Source organism: Megascapheus bottae, chromosome X (assembly GCF_031878675.1).
Source record: "Megascapheus bottae isolate mThoBot1 chromosome X, mThoBot2.hap1, whole genome shotgun sequence".
In the NCBI taxonomy this organism is placed as follows: Eukaryota; Metazoa; Chordata; class Mammalia; order Rodentia; family Geomyidae; genus Megascapheus; species Megascapheus bottae.
In genome coordinates this window covers 9,401,939-9,426,193 of record NC_143547.1, presented here as the reverse complement: position 1 = coordinate 9,426,193, position 24,255 = coordinate 9,401,939, and the positions used below count along the sequence as shown (strand labels likewise).

The window sequence follows — 24,255 nt, the reverse complement described above, 5'->3', positions numbered from 1 at the left end:
AGTTCAAGCCCCAGGACTGGTAAAAATAATTATATGAGTTTAAGAATGTTCTCTATGTAAGCCTCTGAAATCATCTCAAAAACAAGGTGGATAAGGCAAGTTGCACATATGAGAGAATATAGAGGTTTTAAATATGTCCAAATTATACTAGGTATTATTTCTAGTAGTCTACTTATATAGCAAAAACCTAAAGAAATACATACATCCAAGACAGTGTTCATGTTCAGGAAAGTAAATAAGAATGGGGGAAGAAGATTATATTAATACAGAGTACACACAAATTGTAAGTGTTTGCACGTGTCTTGTGCAGTAGTGTATATCTGCCATTCTACTTTAGTATCTAGAGCAGGAAGATCACTTGATCCCATGAGTTCAAGTCTAACTTCACCAACATAGTGAAATCCCATCTTTAAATAATATGTGTGCATGTTTTAATCAAGCAATCTATTTTGACAATAGAATGTTAGAAGTATTTCATAATGGCCAGGAGTTTGGCCTAGTGTTACAGTGCTTGGCTAGCCTGTATGAAGAACCAGTTTCAATTCCTTGGTACTACATATGTAGAAAAAGCTGGAAGTGGTGTTGTGGTTCAAGTGGTACAGCTCTAACCTTGAGAAATCCCATAGACATTGCTCAGGCCCTGAGTTCAAGCCCCAGGACTGGTTAAATAAAAGAATAGAAATCATAAGCCATGTTGTTCAAAGCTGTGTACATTATTCAATGCTGTTTTATTCTGTTTTTATTTCCAAAATAGTTCTTCTAGGACCTCCAAAATGTAATTGTAACTGATAGAAAATTCAAGACTATTTTTGGTTCAAAACATTGTCTGGGAAATTCTCCCATAGTCATGCACTTCAACTATATTAACTATATTTCATAATGTCAATGGAGTGAGTTGTAAGTTTTGGAAAGTTTTCTGTCATACTTTCTTGTTCTATTTAACAAACAAAAACTTGACATTAAGGTTTTGATCCATAGATATAAGAAGGAAACCATCTCAAAACTTCCTAAAGAAGAAAAGATACAACGTATAGTGGTATATGTTTGTAATCCCAGTACTCAAAAGGCTAAGGCAAGAAGATACCAAAAGTTGAGGACAGTCCCAAGATACATGGTAAGAAGAAGCAGGGGAAAGAAGATGAAGGAGGAGGAAAGAGGAAGAAAGGGAGGAGGAATAAAAGGAGGTAAACGAGGAGGAGGAGGAAATTATCATTTTTTTCCTTTTCTCTATTTCCCAAATTTTCTGCCTTGTGGTCATATTTTAATGTATTCAACTAGTTCAAATGGCCCTGGTATGAGAAGAAAATTTGAAGTCCAACGAATTTGGGGAAAGTTCAGTTTGTTGGACAAACAAAAACAAAAATAAATGTGCATGACTATTTTAAAACTACTCTAATATCCAAAATATTAAATTCTACACAGGACAATAATTAGTTCAAAAGCCTCTTGTTCTTTCTGTTACTGGAGAAAATCTAGGTCAAGTTGATAATGACTTTCAATCAATTCCATCTCTTGACTTTTCCATTGAGTGACCTTTGGGGAACTGAGTGAGGGCTCTTGTGTCATTTCCTAGGAACTGTTTTCCATATTATTCAATTCATGGGGATCGAGATTTCTCTTCTGAGAAATCGTATCCTGAATGCTAAGCACCAAATGCCAGAGTAAATGATGAAAATGATGAACTGGTTATTCGTGTCTTTCCTCAGAAAAGCAAGGAAAACAGAATATGGGCAGAACAAAAAAAACACCTTCAACTTCTCTGTGGAAAGAGACTATATATAATAATGGAAATAGAGGTCCCAACATACTTTATACTTTACTTACATCTGTTCAAAGATACTCAGAGATATATCCAAAAAGATGCTGTTAAGCATCCAATGAAGCTTTAGAATGCTTTATGAAATGTAAATTTTATATCTATATTCTCCCTTAAATAGCAGAGCAAGTTGAAAGATAAGTGAGTCTGAATGGATTTGCTCAGAGATAAAGTGTATATATCTTTCTATATATGTATAAACATATACACTAATGACAGTCACAGTGTTTAAACAATCCACAGGTTAGGTATGCCAATGGAAAAATGAATCTCTCATAACAGATATATAAGGATGATTGACAGCACCAAGCCTGCACACCAGCGCCAAAATCACACATCCTGTTTCCATGCTGGAGGGTGGAGTCTTCTGCTCTGACCAGTGAAGTACTCAACATGGGGGGCTCATTTGAGAGTTAAATGAGCCTGAATGGAGGTTGGGGGACTCTAGGGTGCCTACTCTTGCTCCCCATTCCAGCCATGTAAGAGGGCTAAGAGTGTTCAGGGTTTTGCCAAACACTATAAAATTGTTTTATTGTTTTAACAGTTTCTTTTTCTGGAGCATTCCATCCAAACATCACACTTTTGAATAACAGCATTCTCTATTATGTGTGTGTGCATGTATACACCACACACACACATACACAAACACACAATTCCACTGCCTACAGAAGATCAAGACCCAAGAGAATAGACTAGAATATGAATTCACATTATAGCTCTATATCTTTATATGAATACCTAAATAAGTATGTGTGCCTGATTAGGTGATTATTTACTTAGAAATACTCAGCTACATGCTTATTTTCCACTTGCTTCAATGATGTTGAGAGTTACCAATCAGGAAATTCATATTTCCCAGCTTCCTTTGCCACTTGGTTTCCTGGCACTGGGGAAAATCAGCCAGCATCAGGAACAAGGGAGCTGAGTTATTACTCTCTTCCCACCCCATACTTTTTCTTTCAACAATGACTCTGGAAGAATCCTCAGCTCAGACTCCATAGCCCATCTCTAGAGTGTCAACTCTTCCTCTGCTCTCCTAAAAAAAAAACAATCACATCATCTCGGTGTGTCTAGAGGCACAGGAAATCATAGCTGCTTGTTGTAGTTATCAATCTCTGATTATGTCACCTACTTCCTTTTGCCTTCCAACCTATTTCCTATGTTAAATCCCTCTGTTTGATATGCCTGGTGTTTTTACTTTCCTAGCTGATACATAATCTCTTCAGATTTGGTTTAAACTCACTCTTGAGTGTTTCCATTAAGGATTATACTTTTTATAAGGCTAATTTATTTTTCTTTATTATCCCAGGCTTGTCTCAAACTCATGGTCCTCCTACCTCAGTCATCATCATTAATTACCAGTGTGTGTCACCAAGGCTGGTAGTATCTACCTTCTAATTAAATAATTTATTAACATTGATTTTTAAGTCTGATAATCTTTCCTATATACTGAAGTAGATTTGAGTAAAGGTCTTTCTTTTGTTGTTCTTTTCAAAGTCTACATAAATGACTTGTTAAGAAATGCTTTGGACAGTTTCTCAGTTTACCCACAAAAGTAAATGTGATTCTTTTTCACCTTTCAATTGTCTTTCATTTGCTCCTATCTCCATAGGCATCAAACTCCAGCCTGCAACTTTTTCTCCTTGACCTTCATCTGATCAGTCTTCTAATCTGTCTCTCCTTCCTTCTGTGCTTGAGCCTGACAAATTGTTTCTTTACCTGGGTCAAATGCAAGCTGCTTTTCATTGTAACAGCCTCTAACTGCTCAGAGCTCTTACTACTAGAAATTTTCTATGGACCCTATGGGTATTCCTTACCTACATGCTTTTTAAAATATAAAACACAGTCCCATTGTATACAGCTGATACTTGAATGCTTTTGCTATTAACCTTGGTAACTCTACTTGATCCTATCACATCATCCTTCACCTTATTTTCAGGTTAGGGTTAATATTTATTGTCTCTTAGATTCTAAACAAGTCTTTTTACTTCATGTATTTGGTTTTGTTCCGTGGTGTTTTTTTTGGGAGGGGGACTTAAAGTGCTTTCTTTAATTTTATTGTTGGGGTAATATATAGAGGGGTTACAGTTACATTCACCAGATCGTTGGTGCATTACTTCTCACACATTGATACCCCTTCTCATGGTTTTGGTCCCCATTTCCCTCGCCCCACCCCCGCCCAATCATCTTGTTTCTTCCCTTCCCTTCCCTATTTCAAATAAACAAATGTATATTTAATCTATCAGGTAACAAAGTCAGACCCAACAACAACATGAGATTAACCAAAGGGCAAAAAAGAGAAGAGAAATAACATACTACAATAATCACACAAGATAAAACCTCTTGTTTCCATATCCTAGAGATTATTTCATTTAGTCTCATCCTATATGGCCTTATGTATCTAGGTTTTGAGCTATTGTAATCCTATGCTGGGAGAGTCCGAGGTTTGAACTAATTATTACAAATGAAGGAAACCATTCAGCCTATGTTCCTTTGGATCTGGTTTGCTTCACTTAATATGATTTTTTCCAGGTCTTTCCATTTCCTTATGAATGGGATGATGTCATTCATTATGATGGCAGCATAGAATTCCATTGTGTATAAATATCATATTTTTTAACTGTTAGAAAGTCTTGGGTGTAATTATGTTTGCTTTGGCAAAAGTCAAATGGAAGCCATTTCTTCACAAAGGTACCTAAAAATCTTAGTATCTCATGGCTGCAGTTCAGGCCCTGGAGAAATGAAGAAAACATAACCAACAGTACATCTCATTTGGCATCTGGTTTCTTTTCACAGAAGATAGTGCATTCAGTGAAGCCTTAAATCTGAGGCTCTCAAACATGAACAGCAGCAGACTGCCAACAAAACTTGATCAACTAAACATTGTGAACAAGCCCTGAAAGCAAACTGATTGGATTAAATCTTGGGACTGTTCCATCTATACAGCCTTTTAAATCAATTTGAGGAACCTGGATACTACATGAGTTAATTCATGATGACTTTCCCAAACCAAAATAATCTATCATGAGTGCAAATTGAGGATGTCAGAACTAACATTTATATTGATGCTTATGTGCCAGAGCCAGCTCTAAACACATTAAGTATGTTACTTGATCCTCACAATAATTCTCTACGGAAGGGATGTCCTCATTTACCAGATGCAGAAACTGAGACACAGGGAGGATATGCAACGTATGCAAGTTACCACATGCAGTAAGTGCAGCTGGGATTTCAAACCAAGTGTTCTGACCTCAGAGTGCACATTCATTACCATTGCCCCAAAGTGCCTCTCCATATCCTGACTTGGAATATTTTCCAATTGCACATAATTATCTAGGCTCTCCTTCCTAGGTATTTTATGTTGGTTATCTTGTTCTTAACAGCAAGAGTTCCCATATTGATTCATGAAACTATAATCTATTCTCCTTTTTTGTATTTATTGATTATATTTTTAACATCTTTATGTAGTTATGTGACAAGAGTTTCAATTCAACAAAGCAGTTTATGAGTATAATTAGCCCCTACACTGAGTGTTGTTCTTGAGCTTTTTTGCTCAAGGCTAGCATTCTACCACTTGACTTGAGACACAGCTCCACTCTGCTTTTTTTATTTTGGTATTAAGTTGAGGTAAAGGTCTCATAGACTTTCCTGCCCAGGCTGGCTTCAAACCAAGATTCTCAGATCTGAGCCTCCTGAATAGCTAAGGATACAGGCATAAGCCACTGGCACTATCGCAGTACAATGCATCTTGAATACTGTCATCACTTCAAAATTATTTTTTATCTGAGCAACTAGACCACTATTTTCAGAGGCCATACCTTAGAGTTCAGAACAGAAAGTTTCAAATAAGAACTTTGGCTCAAAAAAAAAAGAACTTTGGCTCATATTTATATAATCTGTGTGTTTGTGTGTGTATGTGTGTATGTGAAATTCTGATGGATATCCACAAAGCTAGAACTGCTTGCTGATAGATTACTTCTCTAGCAATGATTTTAAGAGGGAGCTATATCTCCAAACCATAGCTATTAAAATAATTTCAGAAGACTATTGTTTTAAAAGAAAGACCAGTGACTGGTTAAAAAATTAGTTTTTCTGTGAGGAAGAAAACTTCTTCAGAATTATTTATAAGAAAGGAAATTGTGGCTGTAATTAGAAAGGATATAATAAATTTATCTCCTAAAAGATGTATGCATCAATATATTAGAATACAAAAGAATTACTATTACTCCATCAGTAGCTTACTGCAAACAGAATCCAATTGAAAATAAATTAGAGAGTCATACATACTAAAGCCACTAGCACAATGATGTTCACTGCAGCATTATTGACGATACCTAAGGTACAGAACCAACCCAGCTGCCCCTCAGTAGATGAATAGATCAAGAAGATGTGGTACGTATACACAATGGAATTCTATGCTGCCATCAGAAAGAATGACATCGCCCCATTTGTAAGGAAATGAAAAGACTTGGAAAAAATCATATGAAGTGAAGTAACAGATCCAAAGGAACATAGGCTCAAGGGTTACTCTCATATGTAATAATTAGTACACATCTAAGACTCTTAGAGCAGAGGATTACAATAACTCAAAATCTAGGTGCATAAGGTCACATAGGCTATATTTGGTTATTTGAAATTGGATAGGGAAGGGGGAAAACCAAGATGGGGGGGTGGATGGGAGGGTAATGGGGACCAAGACATGTGAAAGGGTATCAATATATGTGAATGCACCTTCTATCTGGCAAATATCATGTAACCCTTTTATTAATTACAATAAAAATATTTTTAAAAATAAATATGTATATACATATATTTGTAAAAAATAAGGTCACATAGGATGAGACTAAATGAAATGATCTCTAGGATATGAAAACAAGAGCTTTATCTTGCATGATTGTTGTGCTTAATGCACTATGTTATTTCTCTTCTCTTTATTTTGCCCTTATGGATAACCTCATGTGGTTACTATGTTACCTGGTATATTGTATATACGTTTATTTCTTTATTTGAAATACGGAGGGAAGGGGGAAAACAAGATGATTTGGAGGGGGTGGAAGGGAGGGTAAAAGGGACAAAAGTATGAAAAGGGGTATCAATGTGTGAGAAGTAATGCACTTACTACCTGATGTAACCCTTCTTTTTTCATATATTTTTATTGTAATTAATATAAGTGTTACATTATATTCACCAGATAAAAGGTGCATTACTTCACAAACATTGATACCCTTTCTCATGTCTTGGTCCCCATTTCCTTCCCCCCACCCCCACCCATTATCTTGTTTCCCCCCCTTCCCTATCCTATTACAAATAACCAAATAAACATATATACAATATATCAGATAACAAGGTAAAATACTGTAACCATATGAGATAACCAAGGGACAGCAAAAGAGATGAGAGATAACATACTATATTAAGGGTAACAATCACTCATTATATGGCTTTTGTTTCTATATGCTGGAGGTCCTTTCATTTAGATTCATACTATATGGCCTTATGTATCTAGGATTTGCTCTATGGTAAACCTCTGTTAGGAGAGCCCAAGGATCCTTCTGATTATGACAAATGAGGGAAACCATTGAGCCTAAGTTCCTTTGAGTCTGGATTACTTCACTTAATATGATTTTTTCTAAGTCTTTCCATTTCCTAATAAATAGGGCAATGTCATTCTTTCTGACAGCAGCATGGAATTCCATTGTGTACAAATACCACATCTTGTTGATCCACTCATCAACGGAGGGACATCTAGGTTGGTTCCATACCTTTGCTATGGTAAATAGTGATGCAATGAACATCGTTGTGCTAGTGGATTTAGTATGTCCTTGTTTCTGGACCATTGGGTAAATGCCAAGCCGTGGAATTGCTGGGTCATAGGGGAGCTCTATGTTTAGTCTTTTGAGGAACCGCCATGCTGCTTTCCATAGTGGTTGAATGAGTTTGCTCTCCCACCAAAAGTGTAGTAGTGATCCCTCCTGGCTACATCCCCTCATGGCCATTCTAACTGGAGTGAGGTAGAATCTCAGAGTTGTTTTGATATGCATTTCTTTTATAGTCAGAAATGTGGAGCATTTCTTCATGTGTCTATAGGCCATTCTTATTTCTTCTTCAGAGAAGACTCTCTTTAAAAGTCTTTGGCCCATGTTTTAATGGGATGGTTGTTTCTTAGGAGATTAGTTTTGGAATGATTCAATTTTTTGAGCTGTTGATATATTTTAGATATGAGGCCTTTGTCTGTTGCATCACTGTAACCCAACAATAAAACTTTTAAAATTAGAGACTCATACGTATATGGGCTTAATATTCCAAAACAGTCTTAAAGTTCAATGAGAGTTAACTCTCAGCAAGAAGATTTATTTCTGCTCACATAATGTGAATATGGAAAATAAAAAAGTATCTATCAACAAATATGTTGCATTAAGAATCAGGACATTATTATCAAAACTAATTGTAAGGTACTCAGTCTGGTAAATTTTTCCCTTTATGATCCATTAGGCCAAAGCCAATTCCATTCAGTTGGTACCTACTCAACTATGGTTCTTCCTGCTACTTCCTTTATTTTAAATCTGCTCTAAATCTTGTGATATGTCTGGCAAATTAGAGCTCACAAATAGCCAAGGAATTAATTAAAATTTGGTACTTTCTGGCATCATCAGGTTTAATTGCTTGGATTTGGGTTAATATAAAGGCAAAAGGCCAGTAACACTTGCCAAAAAATACCATAAATTTAGCACTTACTGCCTTGAGGTCTTCATTAACATGAGTATCATTCATTATAAACTCAGGATATCCAACCTTTGCCAAAACAGCTCTTGCCTATAAAAAGGAAAAAAGAAAAATGATGTCAGAGTATCCACATTATCTATACTTAAGTAATTAATAATCACAAAACTACAAATATTGAATTATTTACTATAAACAGACCACTCTAAAGGACAGGGGGAGAGATAGTCTCTATCATCAGTGTAATAAAATAGAGTGAATGTACCAAATAAGAAATATATAAAAGTTTTAATAGAAACAAACAGTATTGCTATGAAGTCCAAAATGAAAACAATTTCCTCAATGAGAAAATGAAAGTCTAAGAGAATAGTTAGAATTTCAAATGTAGAGAAAGAACATTGTAGAAAAGACAAATACAGAGAGATAAAGAGTTAATGCCCAAAATGTATAATAAACTCAACTCATTAACAAGAAAGCACAATAATTTGATTTAAAAATGAACAAAAGACCTAATAACAACATTTCAGCCTGGGAGTACTTAAATACAATGGAATTCTATGCTGCCATCAGAAAGAATGACATTGCCTCATTTGTAAGGAAATGGGAAGACTTGGAAAAAATCATATTAATTGAAATAAGCCAGACCCAAAGGAACATAGGCTCATATAGGATGAGCCTAAATGAAAGGATCTCTAGAATATGGAAACAAGAACTTTATCTTGTGTGATTGTTGTTCTTAATATACTATGTTATTTCTCTTCTCCTTTGTTGACCTTTTGTTAATCTCATATTGTTACTATATCTGACTTTGTTACCTGGTATATTGTATATATGTTTATTTGCTTATTTGAAGTAGGGAAGGGAAGGGGGAAAACAAGATGATTGGAGGAGGTAGAGTAGGGAAATGGGGACAAAAACCATGAGAAGAGGTATCAATGTGTGAGAAGTAATGCACCTACTATCTGGCAAATGTAACTGTAACTCCACTATACATACCTCAATAAAATGAAAAAAAATTCATAACAGGTGACATACATGTCAAACAGCTTAATGAAAAACTGTCTCAACATCACTAATTATCAGGAAATTCAAATTAAATCACACTAAGATAGTACCATACCCTTGCTAGAATGGCTATTATGTTTTTTTTAAAAAAAAGAAAGAAAAAACAAATGTTGGTAATGATGCTGAATGAAAATTAGTACAGTCAATGTAGAAATGGTATAGACGCTGCTCAAAAAATTAAGGCTAGGGGCTGGGAATGTGGCTTAGTGGTCGAGTCCTTACCTAGCATTTATGAATCCCTGGTTCAAGTCCTCAGTACCACATACAAAGAAAAAGCCAGAAATGATGCAATGGCTCAAGTGTTAGAGTGCCAGCCTTGTGCAAAAGAAGCTCACGGACAGTGCACAAGCCCTGAGTTCAAGTCCCAAGACTGGCAAAAAATACTAAAATAAAACTAGACCTACACCATATACTCTACCAATCACATCCTTGAGTGTCTGTGCAAAGGAAATGAAATCAGTATGCTGAAGAGACATCTGTACCCCGTGTTTATTGTAGCACAATTCACAATGGCCAAGGAATACAAGCAACATAAGTGCCCATAGATTGGTGTCTGGATCAAGGCAATGTAGCACATATACACAATGGAATACTATTCAGCTCTAACGGTCAGGAATGCCTGTCAAATGCACAAACATAGGTAAACTTTCACGAACATTAAGCTAAGTGCCCATCAACTGTGAATGATACTGAAAATGGAGGAAGAGAAAGACACAGAGAGGCTAAAAGGGTGAGATGGACAAATATTCAGTCATTTAAAAAAATCAAATTCCAACATTTGCAGTGATCAAATATGGCTGCAATTGATGAACATTAACCCAGTTCTTACCCTTAATACAACACCTAATTAAGTTAGGTGAAATAAACCAGATATAGAAAGAGAAATATCACAAGAACTCACTCATTTGTGAAATCTGAAAAAAATCCAATGTAAAAATGCAAGGGAGATGTTTTGTATTGCATTTTTTATAGCCACAGATGTCAAGCATTTCTTCATGTGTCTATAGGCCATTTTTTTTCTTCTTCAGAGAAGACTCTCTTTAAGTCTTTGGCCCATCTTTTAATGGGATGGTTGTTACTTTGGAGATTAGTTTTGGAGTGATTCAATTTTTTGAGCTGTTGATATATTTTAGACATGAGGCCTTTGTCTGTTGTATGGTGGGTGAAGATCTTCTCCCATTCTGTAGGCATTCTAGTTAATTTACTAGCTATGTCCTTTGCCATACAAAAGCTCGGCAGTTTAATGCAGTCCCACTTATCCAGCCTTTCTCTGATTTGTTGTGATTCTTGGTCCTTATTAAGAAAGTTTCGACCTGTGCCAAGGAGGCCTAGTGTATCTCCTATTCCTTCTTGTAAAGTTTTCAGAGTGTTGGCTTTTACCTCCAGGTCTTTGATCCATTTGGAGTTAATTCTAGTACAAGGTGACAAAGAAGGATCCAGCTTTAGTTTTCTGCATGTGCTTAACCAGTTCTGCCAGCACCACTTGTTGAAGAGGCTTTCTTCCATTCTATTTTTTTGGCTCCCTTGTCAAATATTAGTTGGCCATAGGTCTGCATTCCACCTCACTCCAGTTAGAATGGCCAGGATCAAGAAAACTAATAACAACAGAAGCTGGAGGGGATGTGGCCAGGAGGGATCTCTACTACACTGTTGGTGGGAGTGCAAACTCATTCAACCACTATGGAAAGCAGTATGGCAGTTCCTCAAAAGATTAAACATAGAGCTCCCCTATGACCCAGCAATTCCACTTCTTGGCATTTACCCAATTGTCCAGAAACAAGGACATACTAAATCCACTAGCACAATGATGTTCATTGCAGCACTATTTACCATAGCAAAGATATGGAACCAACCTAGATGTCCCTCCATTGATGAGTAGATCAACAAGATGTGGTATTTGTACACAATGGAATTCTACGCTGCTGTCAGAAAGAATGACATCGCCCCATTTGTTAGGAAATGGAAAGTCTTAGAAAAAATCATATTAAGTGAAGTAAGCCAGACTCAAAGGAACATAGGCTCAATGGTTTCCCTCATTTGTCATAATCACTAGAAACCTTGGGCTCTCCTAGCAGAGATTTGCAATAGAGCAAAACCTAGATATATAAGGCCATACAGTATGATGCTAAATGAAAGGACTTCTAGGATATAGAAACAAAAGCCCTATAATGAGTGATTGTTGTCCTTAATGTAGTATGTTATCTCTCATCTCTTTTGCTGTCCCTTGGTTATCTTATATTTTTACAGTATCTCACTTTGTTATCTGATATATTGGATATATTTGTATTTGGTTATTTGAAATTGGATAGGGAAGGGGGAAAACAAGATGAGGGGTGGGCGTGGGGGGGGAGGGAAATGGGGACCAAGACATGAGAAAGGGTATCAATGTATGTGAGTTAATGTACCTTCTATCTGGCAAATATAATGTAACCCTTCTATTAATTACAATGAAAATATATGAAAAATGCAAAGGAGAGCTGGGCACCACAATCATGCCTGTAATCCTAACTACTCGGGAGGCTGAGATCTGAGGAGCATGGTTCAAAGCCAGGCCGGGCACTGCACTAAAATTTTTGAGACTCTTATCTCTAATTAACCACTAGAAAACGGAAAGTGGAGCTGGGCTCAAGGACAACACCCAGACAGTATCCTTGAGCTGAAGAGCTCAGGGACAGCACCCAGGCCCAAAGTTCAAGCCCCATGACCAAAAGAAAAAACAGAAAGGAAAATTATGATTAAATGAGACTAGGAATGAGGAGAAGTCTTTTAAATTATTTAAAAAATATTCAGTTAGTCGAGGGGAATTTGTTAAGATCTATTAACAATATGGTGACTGTAACTAATAGTGTATTGTCTACTTAAAAACTGCTAGGAAAGTAAATTTTAGATGTTCTTACCCTCCCCCCAAATTATAAATATGTGAGGTAAGCCATATGCTAACTAGCTTGACTTCACCACTCTACAATGCATACACATGTCAGAACTTGCTGGTCTACATTTTAAATGCATAAAACATTAACTTACCATTTCTATAAATATGAAATAAAGGATTTCAGAAAACAGATAGCTTATAGAGATTCCTAATTGCTATTCTCATGAATCTTTACTTTTTAACTAAATTTTTGTCTTTCTTTTTTAGGTTCTGAGGTTCGAACCCAGGATGTTGTGTTTTGCCACTGAGATATATCTCAGCCAGAATCTTTATTTTATGTTATAGCTAAGAAAGAGTTAAATAGCTTTACCAGGAGAATAAAAGTAGATGAGTCATACTTCAGGAGGATTATCTTTGCGGCATTTGTGAATGATGGCCAGGAAGCCGGAACGATTGGAACAAGGGTTTCCTTCTAATTTGAGACACATCATAACAGTATAACTATTCTTTGGGTACAGAAAGGAACTAAATATCCTGTGTTTTACAGCACACAGGAAATGGATGGGGGGATTACCTTAGGTACGCATAAGGAGCCTCTTGAGAAGAGATGGGCAAACTGAGGCCCCAGTGCCAATCCAGCCTTCCTCCTCAGCTCTTTTTTTCTAAATGAATTGTATTGGAATATAGCCATACTTAATCATTACCTATTGCCTATGGCTGGTTTTCTGCTACAACTTCTGAGTTACAGCCCTGTGCTTCCTAAAGTATCAACTATTTTATCTGGGACATAGCAGGAAATATTTGACAGCCTTTGTTCTACACAAACTTTACATGTGCAAGTGAAAATCTCTCTGTTCCCTCTCTAGATGCTAAGATTCATTAGAAGCAAAAGAATAACTCCAGGGTGGGCAAAAGCAGGAGCAGGACAGTGAGAATATTGAAGGGTGATACTGATAAATATGCACTGTATTCATAAATTGCTTTGTTAAATGGAACCACCTTCATACAACTACTTAAATATATTTTTTTGTAGTTTTTAAAAAAGAACAGCTGTCAGGGGTGTTGTGACTACCTGGTCAGATTTTTGCCCAAATCTTCTAGGATGTCTCTTCTCACTTCTATTTATCCTCCCACCCACCAATTTCTGGTCTTTCCTAATGGTTGGCATCTGCGACCATTAGATGAAAGCCTAGTCTGCACACAACAGTAACTGATTGGCCGGGTGCCAGTGGCTCACACCTGTAATCCTAGCTACTCAGGAGGCTGAGATCTCAGGATCACTGTTCAAAGCCAGCCCAGGCAGGAAAGGCCATGAGATTATTATCTCCAGTTAACCACCAGAAAACTGGAAGTGGATCTGTGGCTCAAAGTTCAAGCTCCATAACTAAAACAACAACAACAAAAATTAACTGATTGGACAGCCAATCCAATCTCCCCCTCCATACAAAGCAGCCATTAGCTGATTACTGATTATAGAAGGAAGGTTCTGCACCTTTTTCTCAATTGACGACTAGTTCAGAGCTATAAATTGTACTTCCAAATGTCCCTCTTCCCCCAAAGGATGAGACTAGGCTTGAGGTGCTCTGAGCTCTCACCTTCCCTAGTCTCTTCCCCTTAATTTTCCCATTCCCTAGCCAGTTTCTCTTGGGAGTATTTGCTTGTATATGGATCCTAATATCCATAATCTGCTTCTAGATGTTTGAGCCAAAGAGCCCAGGCAAGCACAGCCCGAAGCCCCATCGCAACAAGGCAAAACAATGACCTTTCCACACTGCTCTTGGTAATAAGTTTTCTCCTTGAGTCCTTTTCAGTTTGCCCCATTCAAGCAATAACTCGAATAAGATAGGACCCTTTCCTTATCTTCCTTCACAGAACTCTAATATTAAATATTAGCAGCAATCTGCAACTCAAAACTCAGAGATTTTATAATGCCATAAAGACATGGTATAATGGGTTTTGCTATTCCAGAGACTCAAATGGAGCACAGAGTAAATTTTGCCTTTAAGATTCTATGAGTTGGGGCCGGGAGTTTGGCCTAGTGGTTAAAGTGCTTGCCTAGCATGCATGAAGACCCGGGTTCGATTCCTTGGTACCACATACATAGAAAAAAGCCGGAAGTGGTGCTGAGGCTCTATTGGTAGAGCTCTAGCCTTGAGAAAGTCCAAGGACAGTGCTCAGGCCCTGAGCTCAAGCCCGGGACTGGCAAAAAAAAAAAAAAAAGATTCTATGAGTTACGCACACTAAAAGCCTGATGTGACCCAGTTAACAGATAGCTAGAGATTCTACTCCCCCTCCCTACATCAAACAATATGTCATAATGTGTACAAATTACTTCCCCTGCAAAGATTCTATTATTTTCCTTGTTGGATTTAGTTTTTCACTCAATTTTAGTAACTCACGACAAGTCATATGCATAACTTTGGTACATAAAGAGTTTCAGATAGTTCTCATCCCCAGAAAATACTAGACAAGCTGAGTCACTCACAATTCTTTTCTAAACACTGGTCTTTCTGGGGCATGTTGGTGAATTATGCATTGTTTGCCAAATCGCATGCTCTGGAAACTCTGCTGCACTATAGGTTCTCACAGAATATAACCCCTTCTGTGTTATATGTAAAGAACACAGAACATTTTCTTCTAATTTACTCAGCATCACAGTAGCATGAAGAGAACCAGAACAGAGATATCGAGAATCCCCATTTACCTCCTGAGGACATATACTAAAATAAAATAATAATAATAATAGAAGCAACAGCATCAATGTTTGTATAATGTATTTTCTTTCCCCAATATGTATGGATTCCTCTATTCAAGCTCAAATGAGTTTGTCATCAATTCCAAATCATCTCAACCCACCCCATTCTACATTTTTTCCACTAAGACAATGTAGAATCAAATCTCTCAAAATCCCATGGAGCATGGCTCCAGGTCAGATTGCCAATAAGTAGCACTCACTGGTCCCTAGAAAGTTGGGAGATATAAAGATGTCATTTGTTTGTCGTTGAATTCATAAGTAGGTACATAAGGTTATCTGCAGACAGCTGATAATGCTTTGCCAGAAACTTCTAGGCACTCTTCTGGTAAGATGTCTTTAGAGTAGAGGTAGAAAAGATCATTAGCAGCTTCTGCCTTTCACTCCTCTTATAATGGGTTGCATAACCCTCAAATTCCCTGTATCCAACACCTTCCTGGTTCATATACTTGCAGAGATACAGGTGCTTTTTGTACAAAACCTAAAGCAAAGAGCCATCATACCATTTTTAACTTATTCATAATGGGAGGAATGGAGAACCAATAGTCTGAGGGCTTATTGAACGACAAAGTAGTAATGAGGTAAGTGTGAAATCTATCACAGCATTGATTATATGGATAAGAAAGGAAGGCAATTCCCACTGGAAATACTGAGGACACAGTAGTAATGAATATTTAACAGATTGCATATTATATCCTGGATGAAATACTTTCTAGGCTATTTGAGGCTGATCTTTTTTATAACCAGTGCATGCATTTCCATCCCTGATGCTCTGAACGCATCTGAAGAGGAGCAGCACATGACAGCTGTAGAGTCCCTTAAGTGGAGGAGACTTTGAGCAGCTGGTGATCTCTTTTACCTCTGTGACTCCCTTTTTCCAAGCAAATGTTTTCTCACATCCCTTCAAAATCTGTTTCCCTTCTTCTCTTACTACCAAGACCCCAATTCTGCTTATGATAAGAGACCCCCCAAATAAGATAGTTGCATTACCATCTGCCTTCACAGCTGGATTTGACTATTGGAGCTGTCAGTCAACGCCATATAACTGGAAATCCTTGTTATGGGGTCTGGAATGTGGCCTAGTGGTAGTGCTTACCTAGGTTCAATTCCTCAGTACTACATACATAGAAAAGGCCAGAAGTGGTGCTGTGGCTCAAGGTAGAGCTCTAGGCTTGAGAAAGCACAAGGGCAGTGCTCAGGACTGAGCCCAAGCACAGGACTGGCAAAATAAAATCTTGTGTTTCCAAGGAGTTATTTGAAAGAAAGAGAAAGAAAGGAAGAATGAATGAAAGAAAGAAAGAAAGAATGAATGAATGAATGAATGAAAGAAAGAAAAGAAAGAAAGAAAGACAGACAGAAAGAAAAAGAAAGAAAGAAAGAAAAAGAAAGAAGGAAAGAGAAAAAGAAAGAAAAACGGGACTCAACTGGCATACGCTTCCTACATTCAGACTAGGACTTCTCAGCCTTAACACTGCAGACATTCCTGTCATTGGGGTGATGTTATCAATTATATATTTAGCAAATATTTAGCTTGTATACACTAGATGACAGTAGCAGCCCCTTCTGAAGTTGTGTCAACCAATAATGTCTGTAGATATTGCTAACTGTCCCCTGCAAGCAAAATCACCCCCAAATGAAGATCTCTGCCTTTCTTGTTTCTTTGTGGAAAGGAAACTATCTTGTAACCAAAAAGCAACAAACATGATGAAGAAATCTCCATTGTAAATATGGCAGAATAAAAAGCTGATGGCATCTGGCAGCTAATCTATTAGCTGTCACTGGAGTCTTAAACAAATTTATAATAAAATGCGAATGACTAATAACAATCTAATGTATTTACCCTGACAAATATCTGTTTCTAAAATGCCTGAAAAATTGTTAGCATTATCCAGCCTGGGCTCTCTTCCCATCTATTCCATAACACAAGAAACATAAACCATTTGCATGAGGCATTATGCATCCTGTTTTACGTTATCTGTATTTGAATGAAGAACCTTGTATACTCCCATTTTCATCAGATGTAGTTTGAGAAAAATCAGTACCTGACTCATCGTATTGTCTGGAAGAGTTCAGGATGGCACTGGAGTTATGACACATTTTGATCCCTTGGCCAGAATACATGGTGAACTGATGTCGCTTGTAGACCATAAAGAGACAGTAGAAATATGAACTTTCCCAATGACTCAGGATCACTGTTTTCTTCCTGTCTGGAGGGTTTTTTAATGAAACCCAAGCCAGATACACCCTTAACCAAATACCTGAAGGCCTCCGTGAAGTGCCTCATGTTCATTATAGATCAAGTTTCAAGGGGCCATACTTGTGATGAGAAAGAAAATGATAAGAAAGGAAATGGTGAAAGAAAAGTTATTAGGCAATGCTGTGATGAGTGAGGAGGGAGATGGATGTACAAGCTTACTGAAGCACAGTGGGAGATTTCCCTAGCAAAGCCAGACTCTGCATACTCAGAAAAAAAGTTTGCTTTTTAGTCACACTCAATCCTGACACACACACACACACACTCAAAATCACTTGGAGGGTTCTTCTAGGGTTCACCATACAAACACCTCTAAAAATAGCTAAAAGATATGCTAGAAAATCTAACTCTAATCCTAGCTACTCATAAGACTGAGAACTACAAATTGTGATTCAAACCAGCCTTGGCAGAAAAGTCCATGAAACGCTTATCTCCAATTAGCCACCTAAAGAAACAAAAGTGGAGCTGTTACTCAAAGGAGTAGGGCACTGGCCTTAAGGGAAAGAAAGAAAAAGAAAGAAAGAAAAAGAAAAAAGAAAGAAAGAAAGAAAGAAGGAAAGAGAGAAAAAAAGAAAGAGAAAGAGAGAGAGAGAGAAAGAAAGAAAGAAAGAAAGAAAGAAAGAAAGAAAGAAAGAAAGAAAGAGGAAGGAAGGAAGGAAGGAAGGAAGGAAGGAAGGAAGGAAGGAAGGAAAGAAAGAAAGAAAGAAAGAAAGAAAGAAAGAAAGAAAGAAAGAAAGAGGAAGGAAGGAAGGAAGGAAGGAAGGAAGGAAGGAAGGAAGGAAGGAAGGAAGGAAGGAAGGAAAGAAAGAAAAAAAGAAAGAAGCAAGCAAGCGAGCTCTCAGGTACACCACCCAGGCGCTGACTTCAAGCCCTATGACTGATTTTTAAAAAAATAATCTGTTTTATTTTCAAAAGATAGAAAGTAAGATTGGCTTTAAAATTCATCATCCTGTCATTCTTTCTGACAGCAGCATAGAATTCCATTGTGTACAAATACCACAACTTGTTGATCCACTCATCGCCCCATTTGATAGGAAATGGAAAGACTTAGAAAAAATCATATTAAGTGAAGTAAGCCAGACTCAAAGGAACTTAGGCTCAATGGTTTCCCTCATTCATCATAATCAGTAGAAACCTTGGGCTCTACTAGCAGAGATTTGCAATAGAGCAAAATCTTGATACATAAGGACATATAATGTGAAGCTAATTAAAAGGACCTCCAGGATAGTGAAACAAAAGCCATATAATGAATGATTGTTGTCCTTAATGTACTATGTTGTCTCTCACCTCCTTTGCTGTCCCTTGTTATCTCATATTGGTATAGTATCTCACTTTGTTATCTAATATATTGAATTTATTTGTATTTGGATATTTGAAATTTGATAGGGAAGGGGGGAAAACCAAGACGGGTGGGGGGTGTGGGGGGGAGGGAAATGGGTACCAAGACATGTGAAAGGGTATCAATGTATGTGAATTAATGCACCTTCTATCTGGCAAATATCATGTAACCCTTTTACTAATTACAATAAAAAAGAAAAAAAAGCAAACAAACAACATAAAGCAGTGTTTTACATATAATAAATACTTCTAAATTTAAAAAAAAATTCATCATCCTGGTTTCTGTCTTCTTGTCCTTTTTCTTTCCTTTTCCTCTCAACACCTTGCAGGCCCTAGGTTTTTATAGAAGGCACTTCTCACAACGTATCAAAGTTGGCCTTTCTCTGGCAGTACACTGTGCTTTGGAATCATCTCCTCCCTCCCTCTTCATCCATCAAAACTATTATTCCTTCAAGGCAGCTAATTCATTAGCTGTCATTGGGGCCTCAAACTAATTTATAGTAAAATGTGAATGACTAATAGCAATCTAATGTATTAACCCCTAGAAATAGCTGTATTTAAAAGAGTAGTTCATTAGCCAAAGGGATAAATCCAATTGTAAGAGAGGTTTTGGTAGCTGAGAGAACTTTCTTTCTGATTCTCATCAAATTAAGCATATAGCCTATTCTAATTAATTACCATTGTATTCCTCACACAGAACACAATGTCAAGCACAGAGCAAGTGATCAATGTGCAATAAATATTGATTCATATAGTGAGTAATGTTCTTGATAAAACCCCGCTGACTGATGTCATCAACAGCATCAAAATACAAAATATTTAGCCTTCAAATAGATAAAAGTCTAATTTGTGCCCAGGTGCCTGTAATCCTAGCCATTCAGTTGGCTGAGATCTGAGGAGCATAGTTCAAAGCCAGCCAGGACAGGGAAGTCCGTGAGACTCTTATCTCCAATTAACCACCACAAATCTAGAAGTGGTACTGTGGCTCAAAATGGTAGAGTACTAGCCTTGAGCAAAAAAAGCTCAGAGACAGTGCCCAAACCCTGAGTTCAAGCTCCACAACTGACAAGAAAATGTGTAATATATGATCAAGAGCAACATTTTGTACTACTCATGTCAAGGCACACTTCAAAACTGATCTTACGGGGCTGGGAGTTTGGCCTAGTGGTAGAGTGCTTGCCTTGCAAGCACAAAGGCCCAGGTTCGATTCCTTGATACCACATACATTGAAAAAAGCTGGAAGTGGTGCTGCGGCTCAAATGGTAGAGTGTTAAGCCTTGAGAAAGTCCAAGGACAGTGCTCAGGCCCCGAGCCCAAGCCAGGACTGGCCAAAAAAAAAAAAAACTGATCTTACTACTGTTGGAAAAACAACTGAAAATAGAGGGAATCTTTTGGAAAGCGGAACATGATGTAAAATTTATTGCAATTAATTCTTGATGACTAAGAAGATACCCACAGTCTCCCTGTCCATGGTTTTAGTTACATGCTGTCAACTACTGTTCACAGATATTAATGTAAGAGGAAATTTCCAGAAATAAGTAGCTTATGTTTCCCATTCTTAGTAGCATGCCAAAATCATAGGCTCTCTTGTTCTATCGGGCCATAGTTATAAATGATCCCTGGTATAACCTCTTTGTAATTAACATTTTAACAAAGTGAATATTAGGAAGTTGAAACCTATTTTGATTGAGATGGGTGAGGAGCTAATGGGAGGGGCATAGATGAATGGAGAGAAAAATGACAGGCAAATGAAATCACAAGAGTTAACATTCATAAGTGAAAATGGAACTAGGTAACTTGCTGAGATGAGTGAGGATAAGAGATAAGGGGGGAATGATGAAAGGGATAACTCTAATCAAGATGCATTGTATACCAAGTAGATATGTCCAAACGAAACTCCTTTGTACAACTATTTGAAAATAATAAAGAAGAGGGAAAATATTTACAAAGAAGAAATTGTCAGAGAGGAATTTTCTAAGGTATACCTCAGTAATCCATACTTCTTGATAATCAGTCCCATGTGATGTTTCTCTATGAGAGAGAGCTAGAACAAGAAATTTTCTCTTGTTATCTCATGGAAGCCAGCTAATATGCTGTGAGTAAAAGCAAGAGAAGTTTTCAGACCCCAACTTACTTGCTAAGCTGAAGAAAACCTACAGGAAGCAAATCCTGATAATGCCTTAATATATACCCCGAGTAAGTTTTGAAGCAAATTCTTTACCAATCAAGTCTATGGATGAAGTCCAGTTCCTATGAGAATCTGGGCCAGAGAATCTAGATGCACCATTTCTAGAACCCTAGCCCATAGAAACTGTGGGATAATGAAACACTGTTGTTCTATACTGCTAGATTATGAGAGTGATCTGTTATGCCACAGACCGAGTAATCAGAAAACCAGAAAAAAAAGACAAGTAATTTTTTTTGTCGGTCATGGGTCTTGAACTCTGGGCCTGTGCTGCTGTCCCTGAGCTCTTCAGCTCAAGGCTGTTTCTCTAGCACTTGAGCCACAGTGCCATTTCCAGTTTTCTGGTGGTTCACTGGAGGTAAAATTTTCATGGACTTTTGTGCCTGGGTTGACTTTGAACTGTGATCCTCATAGCTTAGCCTCCTGAGTAGCTAGGATTACAGGAGTGAGCCACCAGCATCCAACAAGTAATTTTTATTTGATTGTCCATGGAGCTTGAACTTAAGACCTGAGCTCTTTTGCCACCAGTGAATAGCAGAACAGGTAATTCTTCTGTTACCAAGAGAGTGTGTATAAAATGTGTATTATCACTTTGAGATAATAGATAACACAGATGATCTTAGAAAAACCAAAGAGCACTGAAAACATAATACATAACATGATTTAAGCTCTCAAGTTAGCCCTGTATTCCTAGAAATTTCCAAAAGGTACAATACAATTTGATAATGCTAAAAAGAGGAAGAAAACCAAGATAATTGTGTTATAGTGTGCTAAAGCACTAAAACAACATGTAATTTTTATACAGATGACCAAAACGATCTAAAGATTAGTTAGGTTGACTGCCTTACTACTGAATTTTCAAAACCAATTAGTAGTTAAGCTGATCTACAAGAAGCAAGATGGAAAGCTCATTTTTTTAAATCCCCACTGACTTGGGCTACTTAGAAAGCAGGTAAATTCTCAAATGTCTTGCATGTAAAGGGCTGGGAGTTTGGCCTAGTGGCAGAGTGCTTGCCTAGCATGCACAAAGACCCGGGTTCGAGTCCTTGGTACCACATACTTAGAAAAAGCCAGAAGTGGTGCTGAGGCTCAAGTGGTAGAGTTCTAGCCTTGAGAAAAATCCAAGGACAATCTTCAGGCCCTGAGCTTAAGCCCAGGACTGGCAAAAAAAAAAAGTCTTGCATGTATTATGTCAAAGGGATCGCTTTAATCACTTAATTAAACAGCTTTGTGTTGAGTCTAGATGGTTAAGTCTCTTAGCATAATTTTTCATTTTTTATTAATTTAACCAACATAAGAAAAAATGCAGCAATGCTCACTGCCCTTTTACAATTTAGGAGCAACTTCCAACAGCTTTGAATGCATCAGTCAGGCTTACACAATGCCAAGGTATCATTTTCTTTGATGAGTTCTGTAATAACTATTAAACATCAATCAAAACACTGCACTTTATGCACACAGAAGTTCAAGAATTTCATTTGTTGGTATTATGGAAACTTTCATTGTTTCGAAGGGTGGTGCAATTCCTGTATGTTATGCACACAGAAGTTCAAGAACTCATACAGGAATTGCACCACCCTTCAAAACAATGAAAGTTTCCATAATACCAACAAATGATTAACTAGTATAGATGTCTTGGCTGGAGATCTTACTCTAAGCAGAGCTAATGGTATTGATGAAATTAGTCTAGGGAACAGGTTTTAATATCCTTTGGGGCTATCAGGATGCCACAAATAATAACAATGCAGTTATCTAACCAAATCAAATTTTCTCCTCTGGATGAGAATGGCATTGATTTATTATGAGTCTTCAAAAACTTTAATTCTGCAAATTGTTTTTTGGGTGTGGTTGACAAGCTGATGTATCATGCGGGTATGGAGGAGAGATAAGCTTCACTATGAATCAGAAGGCTTTATAAAGTGCAAATTGTAAACAAGATGAGTGGGAGAGGAAGAGAAAAATGGAAAGGAACATGGGAAGGGGTAACAATATTCAAGAAGTAATGTATCCACTACCTGATGAATGTAACTGTAACACCTCTACACACCACACCAACAATAAATAAAATAACTAAAATTTTTTTAAGAAGTGCAAATCGTAGCTTTGACTCTCTAAGAACTAAAAAACAGGAATGCTCAGATTTCAGGTCATTCATCCTTAAATTTTAACATGAATAATGCTCCAATATAGTGGACTGTCTCTGCCCATTACTCTCTGATATGGGCAACATTCTAGGAAGGCAGATTCCAAATCTGAACTAATATCATATATCCTCCCTCCTGAAAGAACATATATTACAAGTGAGCAGTTTCTCCATCCTGCACACACACACACACACACACACACACACTCACTACTCAGGCACAGATAGGTCAAAAATGAGCCAAACTAACATTAAACACTTCCCAGGATCTCTTTGATATCCTTTTCGTTTGTGTACACCCCTTTACCCTTAGGCAATTTAGGCTAGATGCCAGTAGCACATACCTCAAAGCTACTCAGGAGGCTGAGACCTGAGGATCAAAATTTGTAGCCAGCCCAGGCAAGAATGACCATGAGACTCATCTCCAATTAACCACCAAAAATTCAGAAATGGTCCTGTGGCTTAAGTGGTAGACCACTACCCTTGAGTAAAGAAGCTCAGAAACAGCACCTGGGGCCTGACTTCAAGCTCCAGGATCAGCACATTTTTTTAAATAAGGAGAATTAGTTCAGGTGAGGTAGTACATGCCTGTAATCCTAACTACTCAGGAGGCTGAGATTTGAGGATTGGAGTTCAAAGCCAACCTGGGCACTAAAGTCCATGAGACACTTATCTCCAATTAACCACTAGAAAATTGAAAGTGGCATAGTGGCTCAAGGGGTAGAGCTATAACCTTGAGCTGAAGAGCTCAGGGACAGTGCCCAGGCCCAGAGTTCAAGCCCCACGACCGACAAAAAAAAAGGAGAATTTAGAGCCCAAATCTACCCTAGCATTAGTTCACAAAACAACAAATTCATTTCCCCAGGAGCTGGGAGAGTATTGTCTTAAAAATGGAAGCAAATCTCATTTATTTTCTTTAAAATTGAACAAGAGAGTAGCCACAGAATATAATTTTAATCCATAATTTTATTTGTTTTATTATCATAGTCCAAATCACTCACAAAGTTTTTGCAAATAGAATAACAGCTGAAACCGAGATGAGCTAAACTTATTTGTTCAGACATAGCTAAGATGAGAAAAAGCAAAATCAGACTTCAGCTTATAGAAAAG

At 37.4% G+C, this 24,255-nt stretch overlaps 1 protein-coding gene across 1 annotated transcript in view; it reads right to left on the bottom strand.

Annotated features, from left to right (window-relative positions):
* The window catches only part of Phex (phosphate regulating endopeptidase X-linked), a 207,322-nt gene that overhangs the window by 62,037 nt on the left and 121,030 nt on the right, over nucleotides 1-24,255 (bottom strand). Inside the window, exon 13 of the mRNA XM_090326178.1 lies at nucleotides 8,552-8,629. Within this exon, the coding sequence (XP_090182304.1) occupies nucleotides 8,552-8,629 (78 nt within the window). The remainder of the gene's footprint in view (nucleotides 1-8,551; nucleotides 8,630-24,255) is intronic.